The sequence below is a fragment of the Mobula birostris genome, chromosome 3 (assembly GCF_030028105.1).
Source record: "Mobula birostris isolate sMobBir1 chromosome 3, sMobBir1.hap1, whole genome shotgun sequence".
Lineage (NCBI taxonomy): Eukaryota > Metazoa > Chordata > Chondrichthyes > Myliobatiformes > Myliobatidae > Mobula > Mobula birostris.
The window spans coordinates 214770866-214789224 of NC_092372.1; the positions used below are offsets into that span (position 1 = coordinate 214770866).

The 18359-nt window shown below is 40.3% G+C and overlaps 1 protein-coding gene across 11 annotated transcripts in view; it reads left to right on the forward strand.

Moving 5' to 3' along the window:
- Positions 1-18359, forward strand: part of kmt2ca (lysine (K)-specific methyltransferase 2Ca) — a 487395-nt gene that overhangs the window by 413428 nt on the left and 55608 nt on the right. For all 11 annotated transcript variants that reach the window (XM_072254064.1, XM_072254065.1, XM_072254063.1 and 8 more), the window contains 4 exons: positions 1322-1656; positions 2052-3892; positions 12719-12830; positions 16882-16963. In XM_072254064.1, coding sequence (XP_072110165.1) covers positions 1322-1656; positions 2052-3892; positions 12719-12830; positions 16882-16963 — 2370 coding nt within the window. The remainder of the gene's footprint in view (positions 1-1321; positions 1657-2051; positions 3893-12718; positions 12831-16881; positions 16964-18359) is intronic.

Consider the following 18359-nt stretch of genomic DNA (forward strand, 5'->3'; position numbering starts at 1 on the left):
CTCATATTGATTTAGTTTGAGTTGGTGATTAATTATGTAGTGATGATGCTTTAATAAAATTGAAGGACAAATACTTCAGTTCGTGTGGAGAATGCAGGTGAAATGGAAGAAAACCAAAGTAAGTTTGTTTTCCATCGGTCCCTGTTTTAGGAACCTGGGTTAGTGTACAGTATAAAATCACTAGGAAAGGCCATCCCCCTGATTTAGCACTTGGTTTTGTAAGAATTTTTAAAAACAGAAACATAACCGGGGAAAATGCCATTTAAAACACAAGATTATTAATTATATGGCAGGCACAGCACAATGCTTTACAAGAAGGCTACCTATGTTCAATTCCCGCCACTGCCAGTAAAGACTTTCTTTGTATGTTCTCCCCATGACTGTGTGGGTTTCCTCTAGGTGCTCTGGTTTCCTCCCACAGTCCAAAGATGTACCAAGTTGAAAGCTTAATTGATCACTGTAAATTGTACTGTAGTTAGGCTCAGATTAAATCCGGGATTGCTGGGCAGCAAGCTTGAAGGGCCTATTCTGTGCTGTATCTCAATAAACAAAGAAACAAAATGAACAAGTAAATAAAAAGAATGATTGCATTGCAGCCACAGTGAATCCATGTAATCTGGAAACATTTCCAAACGATGCATTTATAGTTAGAGCAATAGCATATGCCAGTGCTTTCTGAAGTACAACCATGATTTGAAAATGTGGTTACGTTTCTAATGACGATTACTTGTCCACCTTTGGTGGCAGTGCAGTTGTTGAAGCTATTTTTTAACAACCTTTATGAATTCAATAAAGATGCAATATAACTATTTGTGAAGATACAGGAAAGCAGTTTTACCAAATGTGTAGAACTTTATTCTTGAAAGTGTTATGTGGAATCCTGTATTTTGTAGCCAGAAAGATTAATAGAATACTAATGCAGCACTTAGTGCGAAAAAAAAACCTGCAACATGCTTCACGAAAACAAAATTTCTCATGCCATAATGCCTCAAATATTCCCGTTGGTTCAATAATCCTAGAAGCCATAAGGCTTTAGAAATCTTTTGGTATATGTCTGTCTAGGTCTTATTGCTATGTTGCCTTAAAACTCCTATTAAGAAATTTAGTTCTAATTTGATATTTGAAAAACATTTGACTTTAAAATTCAGTTCCCAACATGATGGTGAATTTATTCCTTGTATATCTTTGCTTGAGCTGTTTTACATAATTTATAATAATTTTGTGGTCATTAACCACAAGTTATGTATTTGTTCTTTGTCAAAGAAGAATTAAAGCATTGTGTTTAGTGGTTGTGAGTAAGGACCATTATAATTTGTTACAGAGACTCAGATTACGGGAACTGATTCTCCGACAGCAACAGCAGAAGAATGCAGTTCGACAGGAAAAGGGCCTGCAAGAACAAGCAATGACATCTGCAGCAGCACCACTTAGGCACTGGCCACAGGAAGATCAAAAGAGTCCCAGTGAATTATTTGGAAGGCCACCTCCACCATACCCTGGCATTGTGAGAATTCCACTTGCAGCTCAAGCAGGTCAAAGATTCTCAGACCCTTTTACAACTGAACCAAGGCGACGTCTCTTAACTGATGGTCAATTTAACAGACCTCAGTTTTCTGGAGATGCCACTAGGATGGTCATGAGACCCCATGGTCCAAGGTAATTTTCCCTCTAACAAGTTTTATATCAATTAATTTTCTTCTTATTTAGAAGCTTAGGTACATTATGAGTTAATTTGATTGCATATCAGTTAGTTCCCATAAAACAACTGTTACATTAATATGGAATTTTGAAGATCAACTTGATCTGAATCATTTCAGAAATTACTGTTGACGTATGGGATTCCATAATCTAGAGTTTGATACAGTTGGATCAATGTCATTACATATAATCGCAAAAATGTACTGTATTTTGGTGTTATTCCTACATATTGCTATCTTAGTAGTTATCAACATTTGTCTCGAGGTATTTGTCTTAAGTAAATACACAGAAACGGACTTATGCATTCACTGAGTGAAATGTTATTTTATATCAAACCTCTTCCTTTGTTCTAGGTATTCTTTTCCAGGAAATGGACAGAGACCATTTGCAAGTCAGGAACACTTTCTTGGGCAGCATCATATGCATGGTCCAGGTCTTCGACAACAGCTAAGGAGATCGTTGTCTGTGGACTTTACCAGGTCTTTAAACAATCCACAGGTGAACAATGGAGTAATTATTCCACAACACTTTCCTCCTCAGGGAATGCAAATGCAGCAGCACAATATCTTGGGTCAACCATTCATTGAACTTCGACACAGAGTGCCAGAGAGTGGGCCACGGCTTCCTTTCCCATCAGCTAGTGGCTTAGATCCAACCATCCAGTCACAAAGACCTGGAGAGGTTATGCCTGGACAGGGTGCCTTCCCATCAAGTCAAGGACCAAAATCATTAGACTCCATGTCAAACCAGCAAAATATACGTAATCAAATGGAAAATTGTAATAACATGGATCAGCTTAATCAACATCAACAGCAGCCAATCCATATAAACCATCCAGTGGTACCCCTTTCACGTTCCTTAAGCAATCCTCCTCCTAGTCAGGCCTTTTCATCAGCTGTCTCATTATCCACCAGTTCATCTGCACATGGAGAGGGTATGGTGGAGAAACTTGATGCTGATGATCCTTCAGTGAAAGATCTTGATGTTAAGGACCTTGATGGAGTGAGAGATCTAGAAGTTAAAGACTTGGATGATGAAGACTTGGAAAATTTAAATTTGGATCCAGTAGATGGGAAAGGTGATCCTGATTTAGATAATTTAGACAATATAGAAACAAATGACCCGCATTTGGATGATCTATTAAAATCAGGGGAGTTTGACCTCATTGCTTACACAGATCCTGAGCTTGATCTGGGTGACAAGAAGGATATGTTTAATGAAGAACTGGAGCTGAATGATCCAATAGATGTTAAACTAGATGAGCATAAGCGTAAAGAAGAAGCAAAAGGTGATGAAGAAGCCAAAGCAGGAGATCAGCCTGGTAGTTTCCCTGCAAAAGAAGAAGCCGCATTGCCAGCTGAAGGATCCACTGCTAGTAGTCCTAATGAATCAAAGAGTTCCCTAAAATCAGAAACTGTTACCGGTGATGGAAATCATGATGTTCCTTATAGCACAAGTACAGCTGAGTCTGAGGCAAAAGATACAATAACAGATAGTGCTCCGGCTTCTGACTCTTGTATTGGTGGTGAACTGGAAATCACAAAGGAAGAAGAAAAAGTTGATGGTAATCAAGAATTAATGGGAGCTAACTCAAGTTTCAGTGACTCTCAGTCTTCTACCCCAACTTCCATCTCGCTAGGAAGCAATTCACGTCATATGAACCATTCTATTCCGGTCCTTTCAAATTTGTTACCTGAGAAGCCAGCTAATTCTGGATTTGCATCTTTGAGCTCACCTTCCAAAGTTGTGCCATCACCCCAGCCACATCCAGAAGCAGGTGTCCCACAGTCTCCGAAGACTGCAGTTTCTCCTGGGCAGATGACTGAGAACCCAATAAATACAAACTTGCAAATGGGGCAAAGGTTAAAACGTAGTTTTTCACAAGGACCTTCTGGAAATCAGACCTTTTTTCAAGTTCAACCACCCAACCAGAATTATCCAACAGGGCAAACTCCGAGTCAAAATGTGGCACTAACCAATCAGCCAGGACCTAGTAATCAGGCAAACACACAGCAAATTATGCTTCCTCAGACAGTGGGTTCTCAGGGTCAACGTGAGAGGCCCCTTCTTTTGGAAGAGCAACCCCTTCTTTTACAGGACCTCTTGGAGCAAGAAAGGCAGGAACAGCAACAGCAGCGACAAATGCAGGCAATGATACGACATCGATCTACTGATTCCTTCTTTCCTAACGTTGGTGAGTTAAAGCAAAAAATATTGTTCTATTTTTGTCGTAATCCAAATTGGAAAGTAATAGGTATGTTTAACAATTTTGCATTGAGCCTTCAATATTGAGTATATACGCAATGATCTGATCATTCTTGTTTGGCTGCTGGGGAAAGTCTAAAAGAGGCTTTTATGTACAGAATGGTAAACTCTATGATTTTAAACTCTTGAGCCTTCTGTTCTAGATGGAGAATAAACTCAGTCTGTTCACTCAATTGACACAATTTTAATTCAGCAAATCTAGAATCGCTCTTGTAAATCTCTTTTGTAATTTTAACTGACCTGGAGCTTTAACCCAATTATTTACCCATGCAATTAAATTATTCTAGTTGAGAACAGAAGGTAGCATTTATCTGAGGTTCTATGTTAAGATTTGTAATTTACATTTGCAGAGCAGGAAGGATTTAAAACCAGAACAAATATAAGAGACTTAAATGTTTTGCGTGATTCACGCAGTGAATTACACTAAATTAGCTGAGGAAAACTAAATGAGCTGAATGGAATAGTCTGTTTGGAAACTGAATACATTCGCATATCCTTGAACCTGAAAATATTGGAGTTGATGTTATCTGTGAGGACTTTTATTTGTATATTGGTAAAGTCTTTTACTTGAGATGAGGGGCTCGGCTTCAACATTACTTACTTTCAGAGGCCACAGTAGTAGGTACAACTATACACCTGCTTGTTAATGGAAATATCTGATCAGCCAATCACGCAGCAGCAACTCCGTACATAAAAGGATGCAGATATTTTCAAGAGGTTCAATTGTTGTCCAGACCAAATATCAGAAGGTGAAGAAAGCTGATCAAAGTGCTTTTGGCTGTGGAATTATTGATGGTGCCAGACAGGATGGTTTGAGTATCTCAGAAACTGCTGATCTCCTGGGATTTTCATGTACAACAGTCTCCAGAGTTTATAGAGAATGGTGCAAGAAACAAAAAAAATCCAGTGAGCAGCAGTTCTACAGGCAAAAATGCCTTGTTAGTGAGAGAGGAGAATAGCCAGTCTAGTTCAAGCTGACAGGAAGGTGACAGTAACACAAATAACATGTTACGACAGTGCTGTGCAGAAGAGCATCTTTGAATGCACAACAAATCAAATCTTGAAGTGTATAGATTATAGCAGCAGACTACAAACATAGAGACACAAAATAATCTGTAGATGCTGGGGTCAAAGCAACACTCACAACACGCTGGAGGAACTCAGCAGGTCGGGCAGCATCAGTGGAAAAGATCGATCGACGTTTCGGGCCGGAACGTGTCCTGACGAAGGGTTCCGGCCCGAAACGTCAATCGATCTTTTCCACTGATGCTGCCTGACCTGCTGAGTTCCTACAAACATAAAGAAATACATTCAGGAGTCACTTGGCTTCTGAGTGTACATGTGCCTTAATATTCTGCTTCTTCATCTACCTCCATCTTTTGTTCATCTATTATTATTTACGCTACGTTTATCAAATAATATGAGATGCTTCTTTTAAAAATAAGTGTTTCTGGGAAAAATGAGGAAGGTGCAGGACTGAAGAAATACTCAAAATGGTAAAATAGTACAACCGTGGCTGACAAGGGAAGGCAAAGCTATTGTAAAAGCAAAAGAAAGGGCATACAACAAAGCAAAAATTAGTGGGAAGATAGAAGTTTGGGAATTTTTAAAAAACATACAGAGAGTAACTAAAAGAATCATTAGAAGGAAAAAGATGAAATATGAAAGCAAGTTAGCAAATAATATCGAAGTGGATAGTAAGAGTTTTTTCAAGTATGTTAAAAATAAAAGAGAAAGGAGAGTGGATATGGGACTGCTAGAAAATGAGACAGGAGAAATAATAACGGGAAACAAGGAGATGGCTGCTGAACTAAATGAGTATTTTGCATCAATCTTCACTGTGAAAGACACAAGCAGTATGCCTGATATTGTAGTGTGTGAAGGAAGAGAAGTGGGTGCAGTTACTGTTATAAGAGAGAAGGTGTTCAAAAAGCTGAAAGACCTAAAGGTACACAAGTCACCCAGACCAGATGAACTGCACCCTTGGGTTCTGAAAGAGGTAGCATTAGAGATTGTGGAGGCATTAGAAATGATCTTTCAAAAATCATTGGACTCTGGCATGGTCCCAGAGGACTGGAACATTGCAAATATTACTCCACTCTTTAAGAAAGGAGGAAGGCAATAGAAAAGAAATTATAGACCAGTTAGCCTCACCTCAGTGGTTGGGAAGATATTAGAGTCAATTGTTAAGGATGAGGTGATGGAGTACTTGGTGACACAGGACAAGATAGTACAAAGTCAGCGTGGTTTCCTTCAGGAAAAACCTGCCTGCCTGATGAACCTGTTGGAATTCTTAGAGATTACAAGTAGGATAGATAAAGGGGATCCTGTGGATGTTGTATATTTGGACTTTCAGAAGGCCTTTGACAAGGTGCCACACTTGAGGCTGCTTACCAAGTTCAGAGCCCATGGTATTACAGGGAAGTCACCAACATGGTTAGAGTATTGGCTGATTGGTAGGAGGTAGCGAGTGGGAATAAAAGAATCCTTTTCTGGTTGGCTGCCAGTGACCAGTGGTGTTCTGCAGAGGTCGGTGTTGGGACCACTTTTTATGCTGTATATCAATGATTTCGATGATGGAAACTTGTTGCCAAGTTTGCAGATAATAGAAAGATTGGTGGAGGGGCAGGTAGTGTTGAGGAAACAGGTAGGATGCAGAAGGACTTAGACAGATTAAGAGAATGGGCAAGGAAGTGGCAAATGAAATACAATGTTGGAAAATGCATGGTCATGCACTTTGGTAGTAGAAATAAACATGCGGACTATTTTCTAAATGGGAAGAAAATCTAGGAATCTGAGATGCAGAGGGACTTGGGAGTCCTTGTACAGAACACTCTGAAGGTTAACTTGCAGGCTGAGTCAATGGTGAGGAAGGCAAATGCCATGTTGGCATTCATTTCAAGAGGTCTAGAATACAGGAGCAAAGATGTGATGCTGAGGCTAAGGTACTGGTGAGGCCTCACCTAGAGTATTGTGAGCAGTTTTGGGCCCCTCATCTTAGAAAAGATGTGCTGGCATTGGAGAGGGTCTAGAGGAAGTTCACAAGGGTGATTCCAGGAACGAAAGGGCTACCATATGAGGAACGTTTAATGGCTCTGGGTCTGCACTCACTGGAATTCAGAAGGATGAGGGGTGGATCTCATTGAAACCTTTTGAATGTTGAAAGGCCTAGACAGAGTAGATGTGGAAAGGATGTTTCCCATGGTGGGGGAGTCTAGGACAAGAGGGCACAGCCTCAGGATAGAAGGGTACTCTTTCAAAACAGAAATGTGGAGAAATTTCTTCAGCCAGAGGGTGGTAAATTTCTGGAATTTATTGCCACATGCAGCTGTGGAGACCAGGTCATTGGGTGTATTTAAGGCAGAAGTTGATAGATTCTTGATTGGACATGGCATCACATGTTACAGGGTGAAGGCCAGGAACTGAGCGTCATGGGAAGTCATTTCTGCCTGTGGCCATCAAACTTTACAACTCCTTCCTTGGAGGGTCAGACATCCTGAGCTAATAGGCTGGCCCTGGACTTATTCCATAATTTACTGGCATAATTTACATATCACTATTTAACTATTTATGGTTCTATTACTATTTATTACTTATGGAGCAACTGTAACGAAAACCAATTTCCCCCGGGATTAATAAAGTATGACTATGACTATGAACTGGGGTTGAGGAGGAGATAGAAAAAAGGATCAGCCATGATTGAATGGTAGAGCAGACTTAATGGGCCAGATGGCCTAATTCTGCTCCTATGTCTTATGGTCTAAAACTATATATTAACATGAAGGGCATATGAGGGGTGATTGATACGGTAGAAGGAGTCAATTTTAGAAAACCTAGCGCATTTATTTTTTGTACATTTACACACTTAGTCCAGCGGTTGTGGAGCATACGGATCCCTTCTTTGTAGAAGTCGGCGTCTTGGACCTCCAGAAGTGGTCCACAGCAGGGATGATTGATAAGTTTGTGACTTAAAGTAGAAGGAGATGAGGAGAAACTTCAAACTTACTGCATAATCACTCAGAGTTGAACTGCATGTGCATGTAACGAGAGCTGTATAACTCATCTTCTACCGTAGGCCACAAGCTTATCAATCACCTCTGCTGTGGACCACCTGGAAGTCCAAGATACTGTCGTTACATGCACATGCAGTTCAACTCTTTGAGTGATAATGCAGAAAGTTTGAAGTTAATAACTCACCTCCTCCTACCTCAGGCCACGAATTTATCAATCACCCCTGCTGTGGACCACTTCTACAAAGAAGGGATCCGTATGCTCCACGCCTTCTGGATTAAGTGTGTACATGTAGGAGGGGACTATGTTGAAAAATAAATGTGCTAGATTTTCTAAAATTGACTCAACTCCATCTGCCTTAGGCCATGAACTTATCAATCACCCCTCGTAAAAATGTAAAATGTGCTGAACTTTAAGCAAAATCTATAGGAAAAAAAAGGTTTAATGTCTGTTGTCACTTTACTATAGATGCTGCCTGACCTGATGAGTGTTTTAGCATTTCCTATTCAAGTTCATCGACCTTTTTCTGTGTACTGTGCACATTCAAATATAACACTTAAGTTCTGTATTTACCCTCTTCGATTTTGTCCATCTTTTATGTTGCAACTCATCCTCCTGACTGCAATTTTGCCCTATCATCAGCTTCTCCTTGCTTAGGAGTCTCACTACACATTGCCTTTGTTTATAAACCAGCTACCTCATCTTCAGCACTATCACTCTGGTTCCCATCCCTCCTGCCAAATTATTTAAACCCACCCGAACAACCCTAGCCAACCTGTTTGCAAGGATATTGGAGCCCCTCGGGTTTAGGTGTAATCCGTCCCTCTTGTATAGGTATTGCTTATTTACAGACTAACCTTTCGCAGCTCATACGTATACTGTACTGGTTGAATTTCTCTGTCAGTAACAATTAGGATCTCATATACAGTTTTAGACTTCTGTAGTAGCATTGATAGCGTTTTAATTTGCTCTGTATTCCTTTTAAACACTTTATTGTTACTCAGTTAAATGGTCTTTTTTGTACCTTTTTAACTATTACCATGAAACTTCAGCTAATTGAGAGAGCCACTTAATTGGACTAAGATGTACTGGTCCCAATTAACCGGAATCCACCCTGTTCAATTTTTAGAATTATTGCACTTCACGTAGAATGCTACAACCTAAACAAAATTATGTGAAGGAAATATATCAGTGGCTTTCATGTTTTTGAGTTATTATTACAATATTAACCTCAAATTTTTCTTAGAATAAAGTAAAATTGCATATTTACATTAGCTTAGTTTATTAATGGGGCTAGGTTATTTCTAATTTATGTGTGTGTCACTCCAGTGTTAAGACCCAGCGTGATTAATAATCTGTCTATCTACAGACATAACATAGTGTCAGTATTTCTGGGTTATTGACTGAAGGACTTGAATTTAACTTGTTTTGTCTAATAGAAAGCTGGTATCAGTGTGGTTAAAACGTTTGGTATATTATTGTGGTGACACTGGCATGCATTAAACACTGAATTGAACCCTTAATCATTGATATTTGCCCCTTTCGGCAAATCTAGGTTGTCCAGTGTGTCAAATGGTATTCAGTTACTCTTTGAGGTTTCTTTGGTAAATTCTGTGATGTGAGTCAACTCTGAGTTGTGCCAGTTCATTGTATAATTCTATATAATTTATCTTCATCCTTGCAAGGAGTGACAAATTAGGCTGTAATGTACCTCCAAGGCTAGCATCGCCTCTCGATGTGGTCTTGCAGTTGTTTTTTTTATGGATGACCAGCCTAATTCTGCCTTACCTGGCCTTGGAACTCATCACAAATAAACTTTAATACTTTGTTCTTTAAGGGTTGAGAGTCTGACTTCAAGACAGACAGAAATATTGATTAGGACTGAAGTGTGTTTACCTTTTTTTTCTTTGTCATTTCCCTCTAACTCGTACTCAGGCATAGTGCTGTATGCTGAATTAGTATCCTAAATAGTGTCCAGTGCTCCCGATATAGCCTCCTCCAAATTGGTGAGACCCATCGTAAATTGTGGGACTGCTTCGTCAAGCACCTCTGCACTATCCGCCACAAGCAGGATGCATTTTTTTTGGCGTGTGCTTGTGTGCATCCATGCGTGCACGATGTTAGCGGGATGATGTCTTTTTCATGCCTTTACAAGGCGCGGAGTGAGAGAGAGAGAGAGAGAGACTATGTGGCGTGCCACTTCCCACACAGACATTTCGCAGCATTTTTCCCTTTATTTTACGAGGACGAGTTGCAATCTCGACACTCAACCCGGCGCAGATGGAAAGCATACTCAGGAGCAGCCCCGACTGGGTTTGAACTCGGGAACCTTCGTTTCAGAGTCCGACACTGATGTCATTGCGCCACCAGCCGGCCCAGCGGGATGCATTTTAATTCTGATTTCCCATTCGTGTTCTGACACATTGATCCATGGTCTCCCCTTGTGTGAAGATGAAGCCACCTTCAAGATGGAGGAGCAACAATTTATAATCTGTTTGGTTTGCCTCCAGCCTGATGACATGAATATCAATGTCACCTTCTGATATGTAAATTCTTTCTCTTCCCCCCAACCCCCATTCCTCTATTCTCCACTCTGACTTTTTAACCTCTTCTCACCTGCCTATTACTTTCCCCTGGTCCCCTCCTCCTTCCCTTGGCCTTTCCCATCTGCCTGGCTTCACCTATCACCTTCAAGCTAGCCTCCTTCCTCTTTCCCTTCTGGCATCTTCCCCCTTCCTTCTCAGTCATTCAAAGGGATGCCAGTGTCATTTTTGTAAAAATAACTGAACTTCTAAGTCAGGGGTCCCCAACTTTTTTTGCACTGCGGACAGGTTTCATATTGACAATATTCTTGCGGACCAGCCGACCCGGGGGAGGGGGGGTAGGGTTGCCAACGGACAAGAGTAGAGCCAAATACGTTTACACAGAGAGACTACAATGACCATGAAGCCTTGCACAGGCACCAGTGCGCATGCGTGCTTTGCGCATGCATGTACGTGCCAATTTTTTCTACAAATCGTTTTTGGCGATTCTGTTGGGGGGGTGTTAATCACAGCTGGAATATAGGTGATAAGTGGCTAATACACTCAATTTCGTTTCTGAAAGGGTTTATCTAACAAATTTAGTATTAAACACACAGCGTATATTTTCCTTGCATGAATATAGCGATAAGTCAATTATCAGGGAAGGACAGGGGAGCTTGAAGTAAGTGTTGAGCGAACTTCCAGTAGAAGTGGTAGAGGCAGGTTCAATATTATTTAAAGAAAAATTGGATAGGTATATGGACAGGAAAGGAAAGGTTATGGGCTGAGTGCAGGTCGGTGGGACTAGGTGAGAGTAGCGTTCGGCACGGACTAGAAGGGCAGAGATGGCCTGTTTCCGTGCTGTAATTGTTATATGGTTATATAAGTAAGTCAATAGCATCATAACATTTTAAGTAACGTTTGGATATTAAACACGCAGCACATATTTTCCCCGTATGAACATATAAAATCATTGCAACACACCAATATCACTGAATCAGTGGGGGCCCTGGGCTGAATGCTTGTTTCCCTGCAACCAGATGGTCCCATTGATGGGTGATGGGAGACAGCGATACTCAAATGGGGTTCCTTATGTCCAATCCATTACGCAATTTGGTTTTCGTTGCATTCATTGCAGAAATATTTTGGAAATGGAAGCAACGTTTTCAGTGCTTTTGTGGCTATCTCAGGATATTTAGCCTTGACTTTGAGATCCAGAATGCCGGCAGAGATGTTATGTCAAACATACTTTTCAGCCCGCCGTCATTTGCAAGCTCGAGGAGTTGATCTTCTTCCCACGCTGACATGGATGACGCGCGGGTAATGACCTCGCATGCATAATGGCTCAACAGTGGGCGTGACAAGGAATGAGGAAAGGTGCAGCTGACTCCTATCGCCAAATCATATTGTTTTCTCACGGCCCGGTAGCGCATGCTTTGCGGCCCGGTACCGGTCCGCGGCCCAGTGGTTGGGGACCGCTGTTCTAAGTCCTTGATTCTTTGAGTAGATAGACCCACACCTGATCAGCTTTGCCACCTGACCTTGAAGCAATACTTAGCAGACTGCAGGATTTGTCAAAGTCTTATGATTACAATGCCATTGGGTCTAATCACAATGAGTTATTCACTTTGAGAAATAGTGTTAGTTACATGCATCTTCAGGTGTTCAATGGCAATTAGGAGTCTTAATGTAGTACACACTGGCATCCAGTACATTTTTGATTTGTCTGAGTGAATTTTGTTCCATTTTTACCTACTTACCAATCAGAAATGATGCTTCATGTCTAAAATAAGATGTACCCCCTGCTCATGATATTGAGAGAGGAGGTTACAATGGAGATAATAATGCAGATATTCTGCTATTTAGATTGATATTTGTTTTGGTGTTGAAGCCTTCTATGTCCAGAATCAGAATCAGGTTTATTATCACCAGCAGGTGTCATGAGATTTGGTAACTTAGCAGCAGCAATTCAATGCAATACATAATATAGAAGGAAAATAATAACAATAATAAATCACTTGCAGTATATGTATATTGAATAGATTAAACATCGTGCAAAAAAACAGAAATATATTAAAAAAGTAAGGTAGTGTTCAAGGGTTCAATATCCATTTAGAAACCAGTTGACAAGGGTCATTTTGAAGAGGGAGAGGAAAGGGAATTGTTATATACTTGAACTTTTTTGTGTGGATCATGCTAAATTTTGTCACATTATTTTACAGATTTTGATGCTATCACTGATCCTATCATGAAAGCAAAGATGGTAGCATTAAAGGGAATCAACAGAGTTATGGCCCAAAGTAACTTGGGAATGCCACCAATAGTAATGAACAGGTAAGTATTTTCTTCTTCTTGTCACACCTCAATGATGCTACTATCATCTTCATGGCAAAATACCCATATTTTGCACTTATTTGAAAAGTGAGCTCCTTAATACTTGAATACTCCTCCTAATCAAAATCCTCTCACTCAGAATCTTCTGGATGGCCATGGTAATGCTTTCACCAAAGTATTTACTCTTCTCAAAGAAAAACCTGAGTAAACTCTTCTAGTAATGCCAACAATGTATTTCCTTGTTACATTATGTGCAGACTTATCCATTCTACGTGTCCTTGTATTCTACGCTATGTGATCTGTGCGTTCATTTTTTACCCATGGTATTCTTTATTATGCTTCGTGGTGCATAATCAGTATTACCAAAATGTAAAATATCCTTGACTTTTCAAATGCTCTCTATTATCCATAGTTAAATCTCTTTCTACATAAATTAATTAACTAATAGGTCTGTTGTGTTTCCCCTTCCCTCTTGGCAATGAAATCAATCTTGACGCCACCACTTGGCATTCTGCAGCTTAAACCAGATTAACACATTTGTATGTCCAATAGTGAAATATTAACAGTTGTGCAAACAATAAAACAGACCTCTTCCATTGTGAAGTGTGAAGCATTTCCTGCTCTTCATTTCACTTGTTGCGCCTCTTCCTGACACAGCAGCTTGAGTAAAGACACAGCTACACCCTGAAACAACTGTTATCAAAATCTGCTTATGCTCTGCCCTTAATTCCAGTCAAAGTAATTATTATTGATCTGAACTTGTGTACACATTAACTTGTCATGCCTCAGTTAGCTTTCCAAGTAGGTAGAACATTTAATGATTGTTCTCAGTATTAATACAAAGTCAAAGGGCTATAAACAATTGTCATACAATTGCTCCCTAAGGTTTACTGAAATCATGCTGCTAGTACAATTTGAAAATTTACCTGTTAAAATTTATAGTATATTTTACTACATATCTTTTACTTACAAATAGAATTAACTGGATTTATTTTATTTCTAATGTTATTCATTTAGGTCTGAGCTGTGATGATGTGAGAATTCTCAGTAGCTTGTGCTTTGTGAATATGAAGTTCAATATAATACCAAAATTATTTTACAGTATTGAGACATACAATCACAAGGTGCTGAAGCAGATTTGGAATGTCAAGTTTTCTTTCATAACATGAGAAATAGGAGCAGGAGTCGGCCACCTGTCCCGTCGAGCCTGCTCCGCCATTCAGTAAGATCATGGCTGATCTGGCCATGGACTCAACTCCACCTACCTGCCTTTCCCCCCGTAACTCTTAATTCCCCTGCTATGCAAAAATCTATCCAACCTTGTCTTCCATATACTTACTGAGGTAGCCTCCACTGCTTCACTGGGGAGAGAATTCCACAGATTCAACACTCTCTGGGAAAAGCAGTTCCTCCTCATCTCTATCCTAAATCTATTCCCCCAATTCTTGAGGCTATGTCCCCTAGTTCTAGTCTCCCCTACCAGTGGAAACAACTTTCCTGTCTCTATCTTATCTATCTCTTTCTTGGATTTCCTCTCATTCTTCTGAATTCCAGTGAGTACAGTCCTATGTGACTCAATCTGACCTCATAGTCTAACCCCTTCATCTCTGGAATCAAGCTGGTGGACTTCCTCTGCACCACCCCCAAAGCCAATATATCCTCCTTCAAGTAAGAAGACCAGAACTGCATGCAGTACTCCAGGTGCGGCCTCACCAGTACCCTGTACAGTTGCAGCATAACCTCCCTGCTCTTAAATTCAATCCCTCTAGCAGTGAAGACCAACATTCCATTTGCCTTCTTGATAGCCTGCTGCACTTGCAAACCAGCCTTTTGTGATTCATGCACCGGCACTCCCAAGTCCTTCTGCACAGCAATATGCTGCTATTTTTTAACCAGTTAAATAATAATCTGCTCTTGTACTTTTCCTTCCAAAGTGGATGACCTTGCATTTACCAACATTGTACTCCATCTGCCAGACCCTTGCCCATTCACTTAACCTATCTATATCTTTCTGCAATCTCGCCATATCTTCTGCACAATTTACCGTTCCACTCAATTTAGCATCATCAGCAAACTTAGATACACTACACTGGATCCCCTCTTCCAGATCTTTAATGTATATCGTGAACAGTTGCAGGCTCAGCACCGATCCCTGTGACACACCACTCACCACTGATTGCCAACCAGAGTAACACCCATGTATCCCAACTCTCTGCTTTCTATTAATTAACCAGTCCTCTACATATGCTAATACATCTCCCCCAATTCTATGCATCCTTATCTTATGGATAAGTCTTTTATGTGGCTCCTTATCGAACACCTTCTAGAAATCCAAGTAAATAACATCCATCTGCTCCCCTCTATCCGCTGTGCTCGTTGTATCCTCAAAGAACTCCATGCTAAGCTCTTGTATTGAAGAGAAACTTCCAGACATCCCACCCTGCAAAAACTCATTTCAGGGAGGTAGAGTAGCTCCTTAGCAGCTAGCCAGCTAGTTTAAATAACGTTAGCTATGCTAATGAACAAATGACACCTGTTAAACTCACCTCAACATGTCTTTTACAGGCTTAACCCACCATGGGCAATAGAAAAGTCATTATTGCAAACAGTGCAGCAAGCAACACTGTCATTATTTTGACCCCTGTTAGGCAGGGGTACACTTTAGTGTAGTCTGGGGTGATGTACGTTTTATATTTTTTTGGAATTCTCTGCCATGGCGTGCTCTCGCTCGCTCTCTCTTGTGGTCGCTCGCACGCTCTCGCTTGCTTTCTCTCCCTTTCTCGCTCTCGCGCTCTCTCTTGCTTTTCTCTCGCTCGCTCTCAAAAAACTTGATTTCCGTGATATTGTATATAATTTGCGGGCATCAGGGAGCCATTATTAATATGCGGGAGACTCCCGGAAGTTCCGGGAGAGGTGGGATGTCTGAACTTCAGTATTTTGTCAGACTGAGACTAAGATGTTGGATTGCCTAAGATACTTTTTGCTCAATTTGTTCAGTTCTTTGCAGGTAGATTAACATATCTTAGGGAGCAGCAAACAATCTGCAGGAAGGGTCCTGATGCAGGGTTTCAATGTATAATGTTGGCATTTCCTTTCTTCCTATGGGCGGTGCTTGATCTACTGAGTTCTTCCAGTAGATTGTTCTTTGTTCCAGGTTCAAGCATCTGCAATCTCTTGTGTCTAGCTTTGAGAGCAAGTCTTCTTTCTTTCCTGACCTACAATTACAACATTAGTCAAAAGCCAGATGTAATTTGTAGTATTTAATTTTGGCATGTAGTAACATGTTGCTAAGATACTTAGTGTTCTTTTTGAATTTACCAAAGTACCATCTATTTATCAAAAGAATTGTATTCTTGTTCTGGTACTGCCTAAAATTTGTGCACAGAGATGGATTTTCATATAAAATTTGAATGAGTATTTGAACATCTGTACCTTTCTTTATTAAGATGTTGATGCTTTTCTCCTTCACATCGATTGTCACTCATAACCTCAAAAAGCAAATACATGCCTGTATTTCTGTCTTTGCAAATTGTAGAATGATTTTCTTTACCTTGGTTTGCAAGGAATGAAGCTGTATCATTAATTTTTTTCTTCATTAAGTTTTGATGGTCACTATATTTCATTCTCATCTCCCCCACTCTTAGGCCACACAGTTTATATTGTTCCTAATGCCGTCTATTCGAATCCTGACCATACCTTAGTTCACTTCACTACTATCCCTTGAGAAATTAGGAAGATTCAACCTGTCATCTTTTTTTCCCTTGGCCTGTGGCTCCTGTCTTTGTTCCATGAGATCAGAAGAGAACAAATTGATTGCAGCCTTGTTATCATTGTCGATTCTATGAAAAGCTTCAGAATGCATGCCTCTCAATAAATACTGCCTGTTTCACTCCCATGATATCTCTTAATCTGTAATCAGCTTTTTTTTAAAGTCACCGATGCCTTTATTAGTTTTGTTGATCATACCAGCTCGATAGCCCCTTTCTAAAGTCAGTTATGCTTGACGATTTCCTTGTGTTTCTAACTGTATTCTTTCATTATTTTGTTGCAGATTTCCCTTTGTGGGTCAGCAAATGTCAAGTCCACAGAATGGAGATGGTGGGCAGAATCCCATTCACCAAGGAGTTGCCTCGGTAGTTATTTAACCAGATGTGATATGTTTTAAACAGCATTGTAATTTTACTGAATCTCAGCAATAATTACCCTTTACATCCATCAAAGTATCATACTGAAACTGTTTTATTTTAATCCACATGATCCATTTGTTTAGTTCCACTCTGCGTTTCTTGACGAAGTAATTATTTGACCATTCTACTCATGAGAAGGTTTAGTTTATTTTTTTATTTTGCCTTCATTTGCAGTAAACTTGAATTCAGTTCATCAGATACCTCTCGAACTTCTCGGTTCCCTTTTATTGACATTGGCATCCCTTTGAATTTCATAATTTGAGTGATCATCTTTGTGAATTAATTTTACAATATTCTTGCATGTTGGATTTTGAGATTAGTGTTTTGAAGTAGTTCGGGAGGTCAAATACAGAGGTCAGTCAAGTCGGATGGGAATTAAAATGATTGGCAGTTGGAAGCTTAAAGTCTCTTTTGCAGACCAAATACGTGACCACCTTGCAGCACCAATCTGTGGAGGAGTCCACTTTTTCAGCTCCAAACACAGCTTCCCCTTGCTGCTGCTTGCTTGAGGGAATCAGACCATAAGACATAGCAGCAGAATGAGGCCATTCAGCCTGTCCAGTCCACTCTTTTTTTCTTCAATGGCTGATCCCAATCCCACTCGACCCCATACATCTGCCTTCTCGCCACAATCTTTGATGCCCTGACCAATCAGGAAACCATCAATTTTTGCTTTAAATATACCCATGGTCTTGGCCTCCACAGCTGTCTGTGGCAAAGCATTCCACAGATTCACAAATCTCCAGCGAAAAATAATTCCTTCTTTCCTCTGTTCTAAAGGGTCACCCCTCAATTTTGAGGCTGTGCCCTCTAGTTCTGGATGCCCCTACCATAGCAAACATCCTCTCCACATCCATCTTATCTAGTCCTTTCAACATTCCATAGGTCTCCCCAAATTCTTCTGAATTCCAGTGAGTACAGGCCCAAAGCTGTCAAAGGCTCCTCATATGCTAACCCCTTGCTGACAAAATCCTCCTGACTGTTTCTTCACTTCTATGCCTGTGCATTGAAAAGTGAGGCAAGTACAGCTCAGGTGCTGGTTTCTCTGATCTCCTACTCTGCCCTGGATTTGTCTCTTAGTTCAGGAACAAAACATGGGGCACTCTCAAGAAAATCAACACGTGCAGTTAAGTGATTTATTTCATTGTGCTTAATTATTTGATTAAAATTTCAGTACCTCACTGTTCCAGTTACCTGGGTTCAATCCTGACCTTCAGTAATCTCTGCATGGAATTTGAACCTTCTCCCTATGACTGTGTAGCTCTCTTAAGTAGTCCAGTTCCCTTACAAATCCCAAAAAAATGTGCAGTTTGGTAGGTTAATTGAGCATTGTAAAATACTT